A 14,714-nucleotide genomic window follows, 5' to 3' on the forward strand; every position below is an offset into this window, starting at 1 on the left:
CCCCCCGGGTCATTTTTGGCCCCATGAAGAATCTCTTGCAGGTGGTACGAGTCAATGTCCTTATCCCCAACTCCCTTTCTCAGGTGGGATACTTGCAATATCTGGTCAATTCGGCTTGCATATACCAATACGTGTCTCCTGGCTATATGCAAGCGAAGAAGAATTTTAGCAGAATTTCTGATGTGCTTTCAGTAACACCAAAAACACGGACCAGTGTCCACAATATCCTTTGCCATCAGATCAGGGAGTATGTAGGCTCGCCTCTGCATAGGAATGTCTCCTCCATTCAAGGTTTCTCGTCTTTTTATGTTCTTCACCAATAACAAAAGGGGTGTGTCATTCCTCTTTTACTGTTGGGTTCAGAGGGAATCCAGCATTACCTGAAGCCAAAGAGACTGAAGTAATGTCACTTGTTTTTTAATCTAAAACAGAAGTAACATCAGTCCTTTTGATTACAATATATGCAGACAATGTATTCTTGATGGGGAGCTCCTCATAGAAATGGGAGTCCTGATCCCCTAGAGGGCAGTCACTCAGTGAGGTCCCACTTTCCCCAGATGCTAGTGACTGTCTTGCTTAGCAGGCTCACCTCCGTAGCCGCAAAAGGGGTGGGTCCCCTCTGGGGCGAAGGGACGACTAGTCCAGGTTCATTACAACTAGAACAAACTTCTCAGACTGTCCAACCTTTTACATTATTCCACATTTAAATACAGTAATCTGCTCTCTGCCCAATCCTAGAAATTAATACATACATTAGGCAGATGAGCTTCCATTCTCCTAATCCTTTCAACACACTATTAAAAGCTGGTACACAATACATGTAATCAATAGCTGTGACATATACACTTATGGACTTGCTCCTGGTCTGTTACAGGTTATGGGTTTCCATTTTCTGCCTCATACCTTCATCAATAATTCTAATAATTTTCATACTAAATATGTTGGTACCATTAATATTTATGCTTGCGCAGAGGCAGCTCTCCTGCTGCAGGCGACAAATGCAGGCTCTGTAGAGGTTTTGGGTGACAACATTTACATGAGGATTACACATGCACAATGGAAGCTATAATGTGATGTGACTTTGTGCTCATAAAAGAACATTTGAAATTTCAAATGACACTTTCATTTAGTCTACACTTAGTGAAATTGTATACCAATTCAAACGGTAATGTTCAGGGATGCCATTAGAGACGAGTGTCATTTGATGTCACTTTCTTTTACGTCATAGGACCAATAGGTGTGTGATATTTTCTTAACCTAAGAGTTTTAGTCGAATGAAGCAACTTGACAATGGTGAAAAGAGAAAACGGAAATACGCCAAATAACAATGAATGTATTTTTGCACCATCAGCGGGTGTGTCAGCCAATCGGGCTGCTCCAAACCCAGGCTGAACACACGATCCAAGGCGAGTTTGGAGCGACACGAGTGTTGGACGCACCCGCTGGCCATCTTCCCTCTCTACCACTGCTGTTTCTAGTGTTTACTTGGCCCCTGATGTTTATTGCTGAGTAGGTCCCAAAGAACAAAAAGAACGAAAAAACACTCTGAAAAACAAAGTATCACAGCAGTATTCGTAGAATCTTTTTTTATTTTATTTTTAAAGGCAGAGTAATACAGCACACACATCTGGCAAAGCATATCATGCAATCAATAAGTTTTCGATATGCAGTACACATAGGAAGCAGGCAACAGATCGAGCACAGGAGAACATGGATTTTGTGAAATACGCAGATAACTGATAATACACTTAGGGAACCCCAGGTGAGTTACTACTAGATGCATTTTCCGATTGATTGCTGTGGGTGGGAGTGTGCCGGGAGCATTGACAAGTACTCCTCCTCACAGGTGCGGGACCAAGTGAGTACACTGAGCCATTTCTGGAAGGTCGGGGGTGCCAAGCCTGAATTATATATTTCTTGGCTATCATACAGCTTATATCAAGGAACTTGGCAAACCGCTTGGCGTCAGCAGATTCCCAAATTCCAAACAGGGCTCCCAACGGACTGGGGTCTATATCCTCTTTGGTGATATTTGAGAGGGCCCTCACAATCCCCTACCAAAATTCCACCAGTTTGTGACATGACCAGAACATGCCTGCGACCTGAAATGGTCTGCAGCCCCTCCCCACATTGGGCACACGTATGTATAGCAGTACCGATGAACCTAGAGATTCTGCTGGGGGTGAAATACAGTCTGTTGAGCAATTTAAACTGCATGGCTGTTAAATAGCAGGCAGGAGTCAGTAATTCAGGTTAAATCAAAGAAGGGGTTTATTCAGGTTTTACGACCGAATTTGCAGCTTTTATAACTCATATGACAAATAATGCAAAGTAAATAGGCTTCTCACTGGCACTGTGCTTTCAGAACGAAATTGCAGCTTTTGAAACTTAAATCACCAATAATGCAAAAATAAATAGGCTTCTCGATGGCACTATGCAGTAAAGAAAGGTCCCGCCTCCGATTTGCCTTCTATAAATCAGAGTTCAAGTGTCCAGGGGAAGAAAGGTATAAATGTTGGCGAGGAACAAAAACTTCAAGTGTTCATTGTCGGCTTTTCAGTCCTGCACCTCACTTGCACTGGCCATATCACGGAACATTCCCCTTTTTTCTGCCGGCTTTTCCTCGTGAGCCGTGTTTGAACAAAGAAGGAAAATAAAGAAAACAAAACCACGAACGTTCCTCCCAGACGGCGTTGTGCTCTCGCAATTAGAGCTCTGCTCGTAAAATGTCACAGGAGTTCCAAGAGCACCCTTTCCTTGCTGTCTTTGTCTTCGCTGTGGTTGTCCGGATCCCTGGTTTGAATGTGCGGCTGTAGGGGCTTCCTCGGTCCCAGGGATAGATTGACCTAGTATGCCCACTCAAATCCACTGACGTCCGGGCTCCACTCCTCTGCGCCTGCACTCGGTTCCTAGATGAAAGAATCGGGAGAGCTAATGAGTTCCAGGTGGCTGTTTTTAACCGCACCTCCCCTCCACCCTCTTCACCTTCAGGTGTGCGCAATTCCTTCCACCTTTCCCCAGTCAGCCCCTCCCTTTCCCTCTCCACCTCCCGAGGTGTTGGTTTTTCTGCTTCAGTGCAACTTCCATATCCCGTACTTTGCCCACCTCGTATCTCTTCCTGCCACAGCTATAGGGAAAAGGGAACCTTTCCTTCCTGGTATGCAACCCCCTTTTATTCATTTTTAGTTTAAAAGGAATATATTTGTGCTGATCCAGAGGCATTATGGGAGATGTAGTCCGTGGTCGACATCCCCTGTTGGAAAACTTCTTGTAATTCCTACCAGTGACATATTGACCTTTCTCGTGTTTTTATTAGTGGGAGTCACTGTTCTTGGTGACTCAGGATTACTTGACTTAACTCCCTGGTTGGAGTTTCCTTGTGGTTTTTCTGTTTCTCCTGGCCATTGCCGGCCAACCCCACGGGCACCGGGGGTTCCAGCCTCACAATGGCATGGTGGCGGAAGTTGAGGGATACCCTTTTGGTATGTGTGCACATCTTCTCCCATAGATGATCGGAAATCTCGAGGCCCAGCTCACCCGCCCACTCAGTGTGGGCCCTGGAGGTCTGTGTTGGGATCCCAGTCAGTAGTTTGTAAAAGGAGGAGACTGTGCCGCATGAGTTGGCTATAAAGGCAATCTCAGGGGTATCAGGAGGTTCGTCGGGGAAGGTGGGCCACCTGGTCCGGAAGGCGGCACGGAGCCTGTAATACTGTAGCACCTCAAGCGCAGATCCGGAGTGACCCGGTCTCAATGATTGTTGATCGATAAATTTCCCATCAGGGAAAAAAAGTCTGCGATTGCGCGGTAACCCAGTGTTGAGAGAGCTGCATCATATGTGGGTTCCAGCCGGGGAAACCTCCAGGCAGGAAGCCATTTGTAGTATGTGAATGCATCGGCTGTGGCATTTAATAAGCGTCCCCAGGCAAATAAAGTAGCAGCAACTGGGTCGAGCGGAGAATCAGGGGCGTAATCGCGCTGGAGTATTAGAGTCATAATATTGGTCTCAGCTGCAGCCAGTATCTCTAGTTTAACATGCGGGCGAGTAAGGGGGCTTGGGTACCAATACATTGCATATTGGGCTTGTGCCGCCGTCCAGTATAGCATGAAGTCAGGTGCTGTGAACCTTCCTCTCTCGTACGGGAGGACCATGTCTTGCCATTTCTTACGGACCGCACCTGAATGCTAGAGGAATTGTGCACATGTTTTGTGTGGTTTCATAAAATACTGTTTCCCAGGCCAGATCGGTATTTTGCAGAAGACATAGCAGTTTAGGAACCAGAACCATTTTGATAAGGGAAAGTTTTCCGGCCAGTGAAAGCGAGAGAGCGCGCCACCTCGTCATTTTTGACTCAGCAAGGTGTGCAGCAGCGGCATAATTATCCGCCAATAGGGTAGAATTGTTAAGGGACACTTGGATACCCAAATACTTAATGCCGCAGGGGGACCAACGGAGTGGGTACTCTGGGGCAGGTTGCTGGGTATTGCTGGTAAGCGGGAAGATTTCCGATTTGGAGTAATTGATCGTGAAGCCTCAGCAGGTGCCAATGCGTGTGATGTCCCGTAGGATGGGATCAAGGTGGGTGGTGGGATCTCTAATGTACAAGAGCATGTCATCCGCGTACATAGATACAATTTCAGTGTTATCTTTCAAAACGGATCCCCCCTATGGGCATGTTGTCCCCTAACGTGGTCCGCCATGGGACAAGCGCGAACAGAATCGGGGAGAAGAGGCAGCCCTGACGAGTGCCCTTGAAAAGCGTGAAGATCGCAGAAGTCAAGGAGTTAACCCGAACCCTAGCCATCGGGGCAGTGTACAGTAATTTAATAAATCTGATCATTTCAGGACCGATTCCCAGGGTTTCCAAGACCAGCCATGTATACTTCCACGAAACCATGTAAAACACCTTCTGGGCATCAAGTGTGACAGCGATGGCAGAGGCGTCTTGGTCTATTCTGGCCATGACGTTAAAGAGCCAGCGGATGTTGTGGGAGGTAGACCTACCAGGCACAAACCCCCCTTGGTCTTCGTGCACTAAGTGTGTCATGAGCGTGAGAAAACGGTTAGCTATAACTTTGGCGAAAATCTTATTATCAACATTCATAAAATAAAGGGGTCTATATGAGCCACACTCGTCTGCCGGCTTACCCGGCTTGAAGAGCACTGTTATGACCGCCTCGCATAGGGAAGGAGGAAGAACAGCCAGTCGGAGAGATTCATCCCAAACCTCCAAAGGTTTGGGAGCAAGAATGGCGACATGCTCCTGGTAGGACTCTGGGGTTAGCCTGTCGGTGCCAGGCGCCCTACCCTTCGGGAGGTCTGAGCTCGCCCTGACAATCTCGTCCAGCGAGATCAGGAAATCCATTTGGTTCCTAGTGGAGTCAGTGACAGAAGTCATGGGAATCTGGGCGAGAAGGTCTCATGTGTTGTTCGCTATGTTCCGGGGGCAACGCGTAAAGGCGAGTGTAGAACTCCGCGAATATCGCCAGTATTTGCTGATCTGACCATTGTGGTTCGCCATCAGCATCTTTGATGGACACAATTTGGGTCTGAGCACGTTCCCCCCCTGATCAACCTGCCAAGGGTTTCCCCGGGCCTTTCACCCTCCCCATATTTCCGTGCAGCTTGTGGGCGGCTGAAGTAGCGCACATTCCTGGTGGCATGTGCCTCAGACTTCAAGTTCTTCGCTAATTAGTGCAAGTTTAGTGGGATCAGCCACGGTGGCGCAGTCGTGCTCCAGGTCACGCAGCCCAGACTCGGACTGCTTTAGGTCGTTTCTTATGGTCTTTAGCACTCCGGCCTCCCTGGAGATGGACATCCCCCTAATGTACACTTTGAAAGCTTCCCAGCGGGTCCCAGCGGCTGTGTCCTGTAAGGTGTTTTGTTCGAAGGAGGACACAATATCTGCCAGTATGTCCACTCTGAATACTATATCTAGGAGGGCAGAAGACGTAAAACGCCAGGTACTACTTGTGGGCATAGGTGAGCCCAGCTCAAGAGACAGGGTACTAGGTGTGTGGTCAGATAAGGTGCGAGTTAGTATCTGGGTTTCAAAAACTTTACCCATCAGCTCACTGGACAACAAGAAGAGATCTATTCTGGATGAGCTATCGTGCACTGTTGAGTAGTAGGTGTATTTGTATTTATTGATTTATATATCACGCGAAAGGGGATGGAAAGCCTTCCAGACATCACGTATATCAAGAGAGGTGCTATGTGCATGTGGTATTCATGCTGCCCATGATTATGTCCTGGGTGCCGATCCAGTTCTGTCCAAGCCGCATCAAGTATAAGATTCAAGTCACCTCCCCAGATGATCCAAACCCCAACGTAGCCCAGTAGGATTGTGGCCACTGTATTAAAGAATTCAGGGGAATCAACATTAGGTCCATAGGTGTTAACTAAAAGGTACTCCCTATTTACCAGTGTGCAATATAATATGACATACCTGCCATCTGGATCGATATAGCTTTTCATAAGAGTGAATTTAATGGATTTGTGAATGAGTGTACGAACACCCCTGGCCTGTGTGGAGTAAGTTGTATAGAATCTGTTAAGTCCCCAGGACGGCGCAATAGCAGTTGTTAAATGGGCACGAGAATGCGTCTCCTGCAGCAGAAGTATCCCAACACCGTGTATCTGGGCGCAAGCAATTTTGTAAGCCTTGGTGTAATTGCTCAAGCCCCAGACATTCCAGGACATCAACTTATTGGGCATCTTGCAGTTCTAGGGTACATGCCAACATGTGAATCTGTGTGCATCTCCCGTAAAGACCATCGCCGTTCTGTGACTCTTTCATAATGTGAAATGCTGTACCACCACTGCCATTTTTCATGTAAACAAAACACATCCACCCCCCCCCCCCCCCCATCACCCAAAACCCAGCAGCGGTGTCCCCAACCACCCCCCCACCCGAGATTGCCAACAACTCCCCCAAACCAGATGACAGAGGATCCATCTAACTTCGGTCCAGACGCTCTGAGGGCCCAACAGGGGCCAACAATCAAAACCCCCTCAAAACGAACCATTGCGGCAGCAGTGTGGTGCGCTGTTGCTGTGCAGATGACTGGTTACAAGAAGAGAGGTACCAAAGGCGGTACATTGGCAGGCGTTACACATTACCAATAAACAGCTACACCCTAACGGTATGTGCAGTGAGAGAACACAACATGAAGAACCTAAGGACGTACGGTCGATCAGCACTAGGCAAACATTGAGGCAAGTAGTTCTATCAAGAGTAAGAGCATTAAATTGTATCACACAAAGCAAGAAAAGGGCAAAACTGAGAATGACTGGGTGTAAACTTGCAAGCAAGGTGCGCCACAGTTCAGCAGCCCATACATAAATGTGTGGGGGGGGGGGGCGAGGCGGCAATTACTCTCATCAGTAGTACAGCAGGTGGAGAACAATATTCAAAAACATGGGACCTGCGAAGAGAGTGAGATCACGCCTCAGTCATTATCCAACAGATCCTCCGCAGGATTGTGCATAGGTATTTGTGACTCTATGAACTTCACAGCTTTGTTCGGAACAGTGAAAAAGTAAAATATTTCCTTGAAGGTGAACTTGAGGCGGGCCGGAAATATTGCATAGGGAACTTTCCGCTCTCTGGGTAGCTTTTTAACTCCAAGAAATTGGCGTCCCTCCTGTTGCATGCCCACAGAGAAGTCGGGAAAGATCCGGATTATTTGGGAACCAAGGCGCAACTCACCCTTCTCCCGTGACAAGTGAAGGATGAGGTCTCTGTCCCTGCAGTTTAGGATCCTGGCAATTACAAGCCTAGGGAAGTCTCCAGGTTTTGGTCACGGTGATGGGGCTCTATGGGCACGCTCAATAGTAAAAAAGAGGAGAGAGGTCGGGGTTGTCTAGCAAGTCCTTTAGATTTTCCACTGCTCATTCCATGCGGCCCTTGAGGGCATTTTCCGGAACTCTGATGATCCGGATGTTATTCCTGCGTGATCTGTATTCCAGGTCATCACACTTCGCTTTTATGGTCTTCATATCACGAGTGAGGGAGGCAACGGTATTCTGAAGGGTATGCAGACCATCTTCATTAGTGCGGATTCTGGATTCCGTCTCAGTGATCCTGGTTCCAGCCTGGTCGATTTGGGATTTGAGCGATGCCACGTTGGCATTGAGGTCATCCAGTTTTTCATGGAACGAGGCAAAGTTCTTAGCCATGGACTCCATCATTGCAACAAGGTCTGAGGCCCGCATACTTGAGTGTGACTCAGACTCCTCCTGGTTAGAAGATGGGTGGCCTGGCTCAGGCCTAGGGGGTAGCCTTAGTGAACTTATCCATGGTCCCCGACTTACAGACCCCACGTGATCTGTTTGGCATCACTAGGTTGTTCAGCACGTGGAGGTGCACAGGTGGTGGGCAGCTCGAGGTGACCCGGTGCAGGCAAGGGGTATCAAGACCCTGCCATCACGGCAAGAGTCGATGAGGAACCTGGGAGAAAGGCCGGGAGAGTGGGGATATGCCACTGCAATCCCCGATTAGGAGGTGTGCAGGTAGGAACTTGGATGCAGCAGAGCGGCAGCGTTGGTACCCGGGCCCCCACTAGGCACAGCCAAGGGTGATACAGGAAGTGTCAGCACCGGCAGAGTTAATGGGCCCAGTGGTGATGGCAAAAGACAGTGTAGAAAGCCTTAGCAGGATGACATATCCAGCCGGGGACCAATGGCAGCCGTGGAGAATGAGCACACTGGTAGCCCTGCGAGAGAGCACTGGGGGCAGTGCGTAGGGGCCAGTGAGGTCCAGTATCACTGATGTTTAGAGCAGCATGGGCGATGAAGCGCCAAGAAGGAAACCTGGGAGACGCCGCTACTAAGGTTGGTCAGGCGACCCGCAGATGAGAGCATCAATATGGTAGAATGGCTGTGGCAGTTTACCACCCCCTGCTGGCTGGAGGCAGGAATGAAGAAGGCAGCAGTGCAACAAATTAAGTCAGTGAGGCCAGTCACAGGAAAATCATTTCATGCATGCACATGGGGTACAAAGTCAATGAAGTGGGTAGCTGCAGCCATGGGGGGGGGTGGCACTAGGAGCAGTGCTGGGAGTCTGCATGAGTAAGAGGAGCCAGCCCCATTAGATTCCAGGGACGATGGCAGCATCAGGCCTCGGAGCCCACGGGCCGCAAAGGGATCACCAGTCCCAGCGCAAACCAAGAGAGCGGGAGGGGCCACCAGTCAGCCTCTGCTAGGAAGGCCCCAGTCCCGCAGGTCTACGTAAGGAGCACACTAGGCACAGGGGACAACACGGACACCGGGGGGGCCGCGGAGAGAGGTGCAGGCAACCACGCGAGCAGCACCCGGGGCGCCAGAGCCCCCCCGCCCCCCACAGCGCCTCACCTGTATGTTCGGCGGGGCCGTGCCAGTGGCGCGTTCGAGTGGAGGGCGCACGCGGATCCCCAGGTGTGCACCAGCAGAGAGCACCAGCTGTGTCACACGGCAGCAGCCAGGCGATCGTGCCCCCCCCCCTTCCAGGCACCGCACGAGGAGAGCTGGGGCAGCCACAAGCCAATGGACACCAAGGCTGTCCGCGGCCAACTGCAACATTCCTCCTCAGCGCACCAACGGAGCAGGTGGTCAGGTAAGCAGTGCCGGGTCACGCGACCGCTCCAGGATTGCTAAAGCCGTGAGACGCCGACACACGGCACAGTCTATAACAGATCAGTTGGGTCAAACCGCTCAGCAGCATGAGGAGCAGGGGTGGACACAAAGAGGGGAAGCGGGGCAACCCCGACAACGCAAGACGTCGGCTCCACGCAGATGGGAGGCCCCGCAAGCCGCGGCTCGGAGGCAGGTGCAGGGAGAGCTCCACGGCCCCAGCGCACAGGCCGCAGCAGGTACTTCAATCCCATTAGGGTCGTGGAGCACCAATTTCACCCGGGGTCGGAGACGGATATGCCTCAGGATTCCAGCAGCACATAGTTGTAGGCACAATTAGAAAAAGTTAGGTAAAAAACGCTGATGATGTCGGATTCATGTCATTGCCACACGAAGCTTAAGTGCTGGGCAGCCATTTCATAGGCTGCTCAACAGCGCCCCCGTTCGTAGAATAATCTTAATGTCAAACTTTATTGCGAGAGCCTCAAGTGGATTTACTAAATTGCCAGAGGTCGCTAAAATCAGGAACATCCTTTTTAGTTTTGAAACTAGATGTGTTTCTCATACACGTTGCTAATGCTGTCTAAGCATTAGCCAAGTGTATGAGAAACATATCTAGTGGTCTAGAAAACATGCATGGGCCTGGCACTTGTCTTGCTTGTGTGTGGAGGCATACATGTATGCCATTAGCATACCAGTGATGTATTCTCTGTGTTGTCTAAATTAATGTCACATTAGGGTGATTTAAATAGTAATGTCTGCCTGTAAAACTAGCTGCACGAAAGGTAATGGGCTAATTACAGGTACTAACCACCTGTATCTAAATACTTAAAACATAATGGCGATTAAGAAAAAAAGGTTCTACGTCTGAAAAAAAATGACTAAGTTAATGGGTTAATCATCCACCTGATTTCAAAGCAATACAGCATCCTTCTACACAGCCCAAGCTTAAGGTTCAAGAGATTGCGCTTTTGAGCCATGTCAGGTGTGATTGATGGCATTGGGGGGGGATTTGGGGAAATATGTAATATATATCCAAGTTGTAATTAATAAAAATATATACGAGAAGAATTATGTCGGCCTATAAGAACAAAGCCAAAACTGTTGGCTTTGCCAATACAGATTTTAATTTGTGTGGTTCTGAGTATTTCCGGATCTTTACCACCAACATACATTTTAAAATGACCATGGCCAAGCACACATTAACATGGTCAAACGGCAAAGACAAAGATGGAAAAATACAATTATTAAGTAAAGGGACACAAGCAAGTATTAGAACGTTATCATGGCAACGCAATAATAAGAAAACCGGCGACTATGAACCAGAACACAGAAAGCAGGCTTCAATGCGGAAAATCAATCACTGAACCCTTTGATGTCACAGCTCCAAAGTTCAGAGAGACACTAATAATTGTTAGCTGCATGACACACATGATATATGTCCATCTACTGAAGATGTATGTGGCAAGATTCTTTTCGTTAGGAAGGCTGTACGTGTATTGATTTCACATTTATTTAATGTGGCCGTTGTGCGACATTTTACTCTCCTGATAAACTATGATTGCCCATCAATGGATACCATAATGCCGAGGGTACATTAATTATGAACATGCTTCTTTATGTCGGTGGGTGAAGGAAGAAATTAACAGCCCACAGAAATCCCGCACACAAAAATCCAATTTTGTTGATTTATTATAGCAACACATTAAACTACTGTCCTTCAGGAACAGCAAACCAGTCACCAAAGTACAAAGAGCATCATGGTAAAAAAAAAAAATAATGAAAGTGGCACGCTCTTGCCGTCACAGCTGTTAATCAGCCCAATACCAGTATCAATATTGGCAGTATCGTAATTACTTTTCCTAAGGCATTTAGGCACCAGATATATTTGTGGTTTGTTTTTTTATAAGGAGAACTGAGACCAGGCCAATCTTTGGAATGAAAAGCCACTGTGTTTCTCTGCCTCCGCTAGCCACAAGGCCGCACGCCGCTTCCCAATTCATCAAACACGGTCGCTTTACATTGCTTGAAATTCCACATAGATAGGATTCACATGGTACAGTACCCTGCCGTCTTCAGAGCAGATCCCAACATGCTCTCCGTCTTCATCCAAACTGATCTGGTTGATCTTCACTTGACTCTGAAAAACAAAACACGCACACATTTGAAATAACTTCCACATAACCTTCTTTTAAAAGATCAAGAAACAAATTCGCAAAACGGTTTATCAGAGCAGATTGGAAAACCATTTGAAAAGATACTATATGTACACACTGCTGCAACTTTGGTGGAATAGTTAAGGCTGTATTTTGTTTTCCGGAGCTCATGTTTAAAGTGTATTCCAAATAACTTTGAAAACAGTAAGCAGTAGCACATCGGAGGGATAGAGAAAGCAGTGTTAAGGAGTGCGAGGGTAGGCGGTGGGCGGAGTAGGAGGGGGAGAGCGATAGAGAGACATAGGGAGGGAGGGGAACATCAGGGCATGGAAGGAATAATATCGAGTAGGGGCGGGGAGTGGGGTCTGTGGAAGGCACAACCTTATAGTCGCTTCAGAACCAACATCATGGGTAGTGTTGGAAGTACCTGATTGAGCTTAGACAGATAATGTGTTTGTTTTAAGGTCCTCATTTATTGAAAAGTCAGAACTTAGATAGTAGGGAGAAACAATCCACATATACAAACCTGGGGGTGTGGGGAGGGGAGTAGAGGACTGAGAGCAAGCGTGATAGAGCGCGAGAGAGACTACTGAACCATCAGCCAGACATTATACTGACTAATCCACCCATTGATGAAAAGTCGTCGATAGCATGATTATTGCATTATTGGATTATTGCAAGAGCCGCTTTCTTAATCTGCCTGCTTCTTCTCTCCGCCCTCTGCAACTCATCCAGAACAGGACTGCGAGACTTGTCCTTGGCCTCAAGCCCGGGGATCGTATCTCTCCAGGACTGAAATCTCTGCACTGCTCCCAGTGGCTGCGAGGATTAAGTTCAAAACCCTCTGCATCGTCCACAAGGCCTTCTGGGGCCTGGGGCCTCAATACCTTCAACTCTCTCTTCCTAAATATCTTCCTTCTCGAGCTCTTCGCTCATCTGCCACCAACTCCCTCAGGGTCAGTTGCTTTTCCAAGCAACAAGTGGGTGGGTAGATCTCTCTCTTCGGCTGGGGCCTCCTTGTGGAACAGCCTCCCTGTCTCCCAGAAACTTGAGGAGAACCACGTTCTGTTCCAGAAGCACCTCAAAACCCACCTCTTTGCTTCTGCTTTCTCCCCCCCTCTGCCCTGCTGAATTCCTGCCTTATACTGAGACTGCACTGGTTACCTGGCCACCCTTCTGATCCCTGGCAACCCCTGCACCTGGGGACTGTTGTCTGTATCCCTACAGTTGCTCACCAGAACTTTGTCTGCGCTCACCCTGCACTTGCCACCTGCTGGCCATTTTATTTATTTATCTTGCTCATTTATTATCCCATGTAGCGCACTTTCCTTTCTTTTATTTATATTGTTCATTATCCCATGTACTGCACTTTCCCCTTCCCTTGCCCCTGCACTTCTCATTTTTCCCCCTTCCCTTGCGCGATCTGAATGACAACTGGCCTAGTAAGATCGTTGTCTGTCTTCCCTCTGTTCACCCTTCCTTGCCTCGTCACACCTTGAAACACTTGTGTATAGGTGCGTTATAAATGCCATATCATATCACCTATGTTTTTTAAAAAAAAATGTAAGAAACCATTTTATCTTCCCGGAGACTCTGCGATTTAACAAGGCCATCTTTGACACACCGTGCATGGAAAAAGCCAGGGGGAGAAATATTTGCTGATGGCGAGGACATGTCACCTCAATAGTTTTATGAGATTATTTTAAAACTAAATGAATGGTAATGATCTTGAGGACGATTGTGAGAAAGGTTTGCAGAATAGGTCCCAAACCTGGGTATCCTATTTCAGAAATGTTACACAATGCTTATTGTGGCGGACCAAAAGAAGGAGTCGGACACATGTTGGACATTTCTTGGGCTTTTCATTGAAATAATAACAAAAGGCCTAACTCGCCATATCGCTAAGGGAATGATCACTACCTAAGCAAACTAAGGGTGCTCGTCTTTCGTCAAAAGTCCTGGTCTCTTCACTTGACGCGGCTAGAGTCACGAGGCTTGCTGTCGGGACAGATTGGCTTCTTCTAGACTCTGTCTCCACTATCAGCTCCAGAGCGGAGTTGCTCACGGCTTCTTTTTATGTCTGCAAGCTTGGTGTAGGTCTGCTGATTGGAGGTTTTGTCCCTCCAATTACTTCTGGTTTCTGTGTTGTTGATTGGGCCCCGGGCCCACCACATATTGCCACTGGCTGTGCCACCGTGTAGGACCGTCTCCAAGACACTGGTTGTTACGCCATACCTCCCGTGTCCTTCTCTCAGTCGCAGGTTGACACGGACTCTGCGGCTCCACTCCTCCGCTCCTCCAACATGCAACTATGCCAGAGGGCTTCCCCTACATATGGCTCTCTCTCTCCATTCCCGATCGGTTTGTTACTGTTAGAAACTAGTCCCTGTTCAAAGGGGCACTCCGTTTTCCATCAGGTATCTTATTTGATCCAGCATTACCTGAAGCCAATGGAGAGGAAGGTGCATTACTTGTTATTACAGGAACTTGGATATAAGCAGATGGTGTTGCTTGCATAGGGAGTTCTATGTGAGAATGAGAGTCCTAGTCCCCTAGAGGGGAGACACTCCCAGTGAGGCCCACTGGCTCTGCCCCTTAGGGTCTTGCTAAGCGGGCTCACCTACCTGGCCTCACAGGGGTGGCTCCCCCCGGGGAGAAGGGACGAATACTCTCGATCCATCACATAGTTAATCCATGGATTAGAGACACAGGGTCAAATTGGCACAGTCAAGGAGAGGGCAAAACCACAAATCACTTGTGTGACCAAAACACCACATGTCCGACTGCCTAGTCAGCACCAGCTTTGATAACCAGGCTAGCTCTGCATCTGCCCACCCCGGTTTCTAGATAATGACAAATAAGGAAGGCAGTATATCTCCACCTAACAACGTCCAAACATGGAGAGGTTACAGGTACGCATTAATACTGAAGTTACTTGATTTTACAAG

At 48.2% G+C, this 14,714-nt stretch overlaps 1 protein-coding gene across 2 annotated transcripts in view; it reads right to left on the reverse strand.

Moving 5' to 3' along the window:
- VPS41 (VPS41 subunit of HOPS complex) overlaps positions 1-14,714 on the reverse strand; it is a 1,668,740-nt gene that overhangs the window by 1,049,578 nt on the left and 604,448 nt on the right. For both annotated transcript variants that reach the window (XM_069613279.1, XM_069613280.1), the window contains one exon: positions 11,676-11,750. In XM_069613279.1, the coding sequence (XP_069469380.1) occupies positions 11,676-11,750 (75 nt within the window). The remainder of the gene's footprint in view (positions 1-11,675; positions 11,751-14,714) is intronic.

The sequence above is a fragment of the Ambystoma mexicanum genome, chromosome 5p, assembly GCF_040938575.1.
Source record: "Ambystoma mexicanum isolate Mex_15411 chromosome 5p, UKY_AmexF1_1, whole genome shotgun sequence".
In the NCBI taxonomy this organism is placed as follows: domain Eukaryota; kingdom Metazoa; phylum Chordata; class Amphibia; order Caudata; family Ambystomatidae; genus Ambystoma; species Ambystoma mexicanum.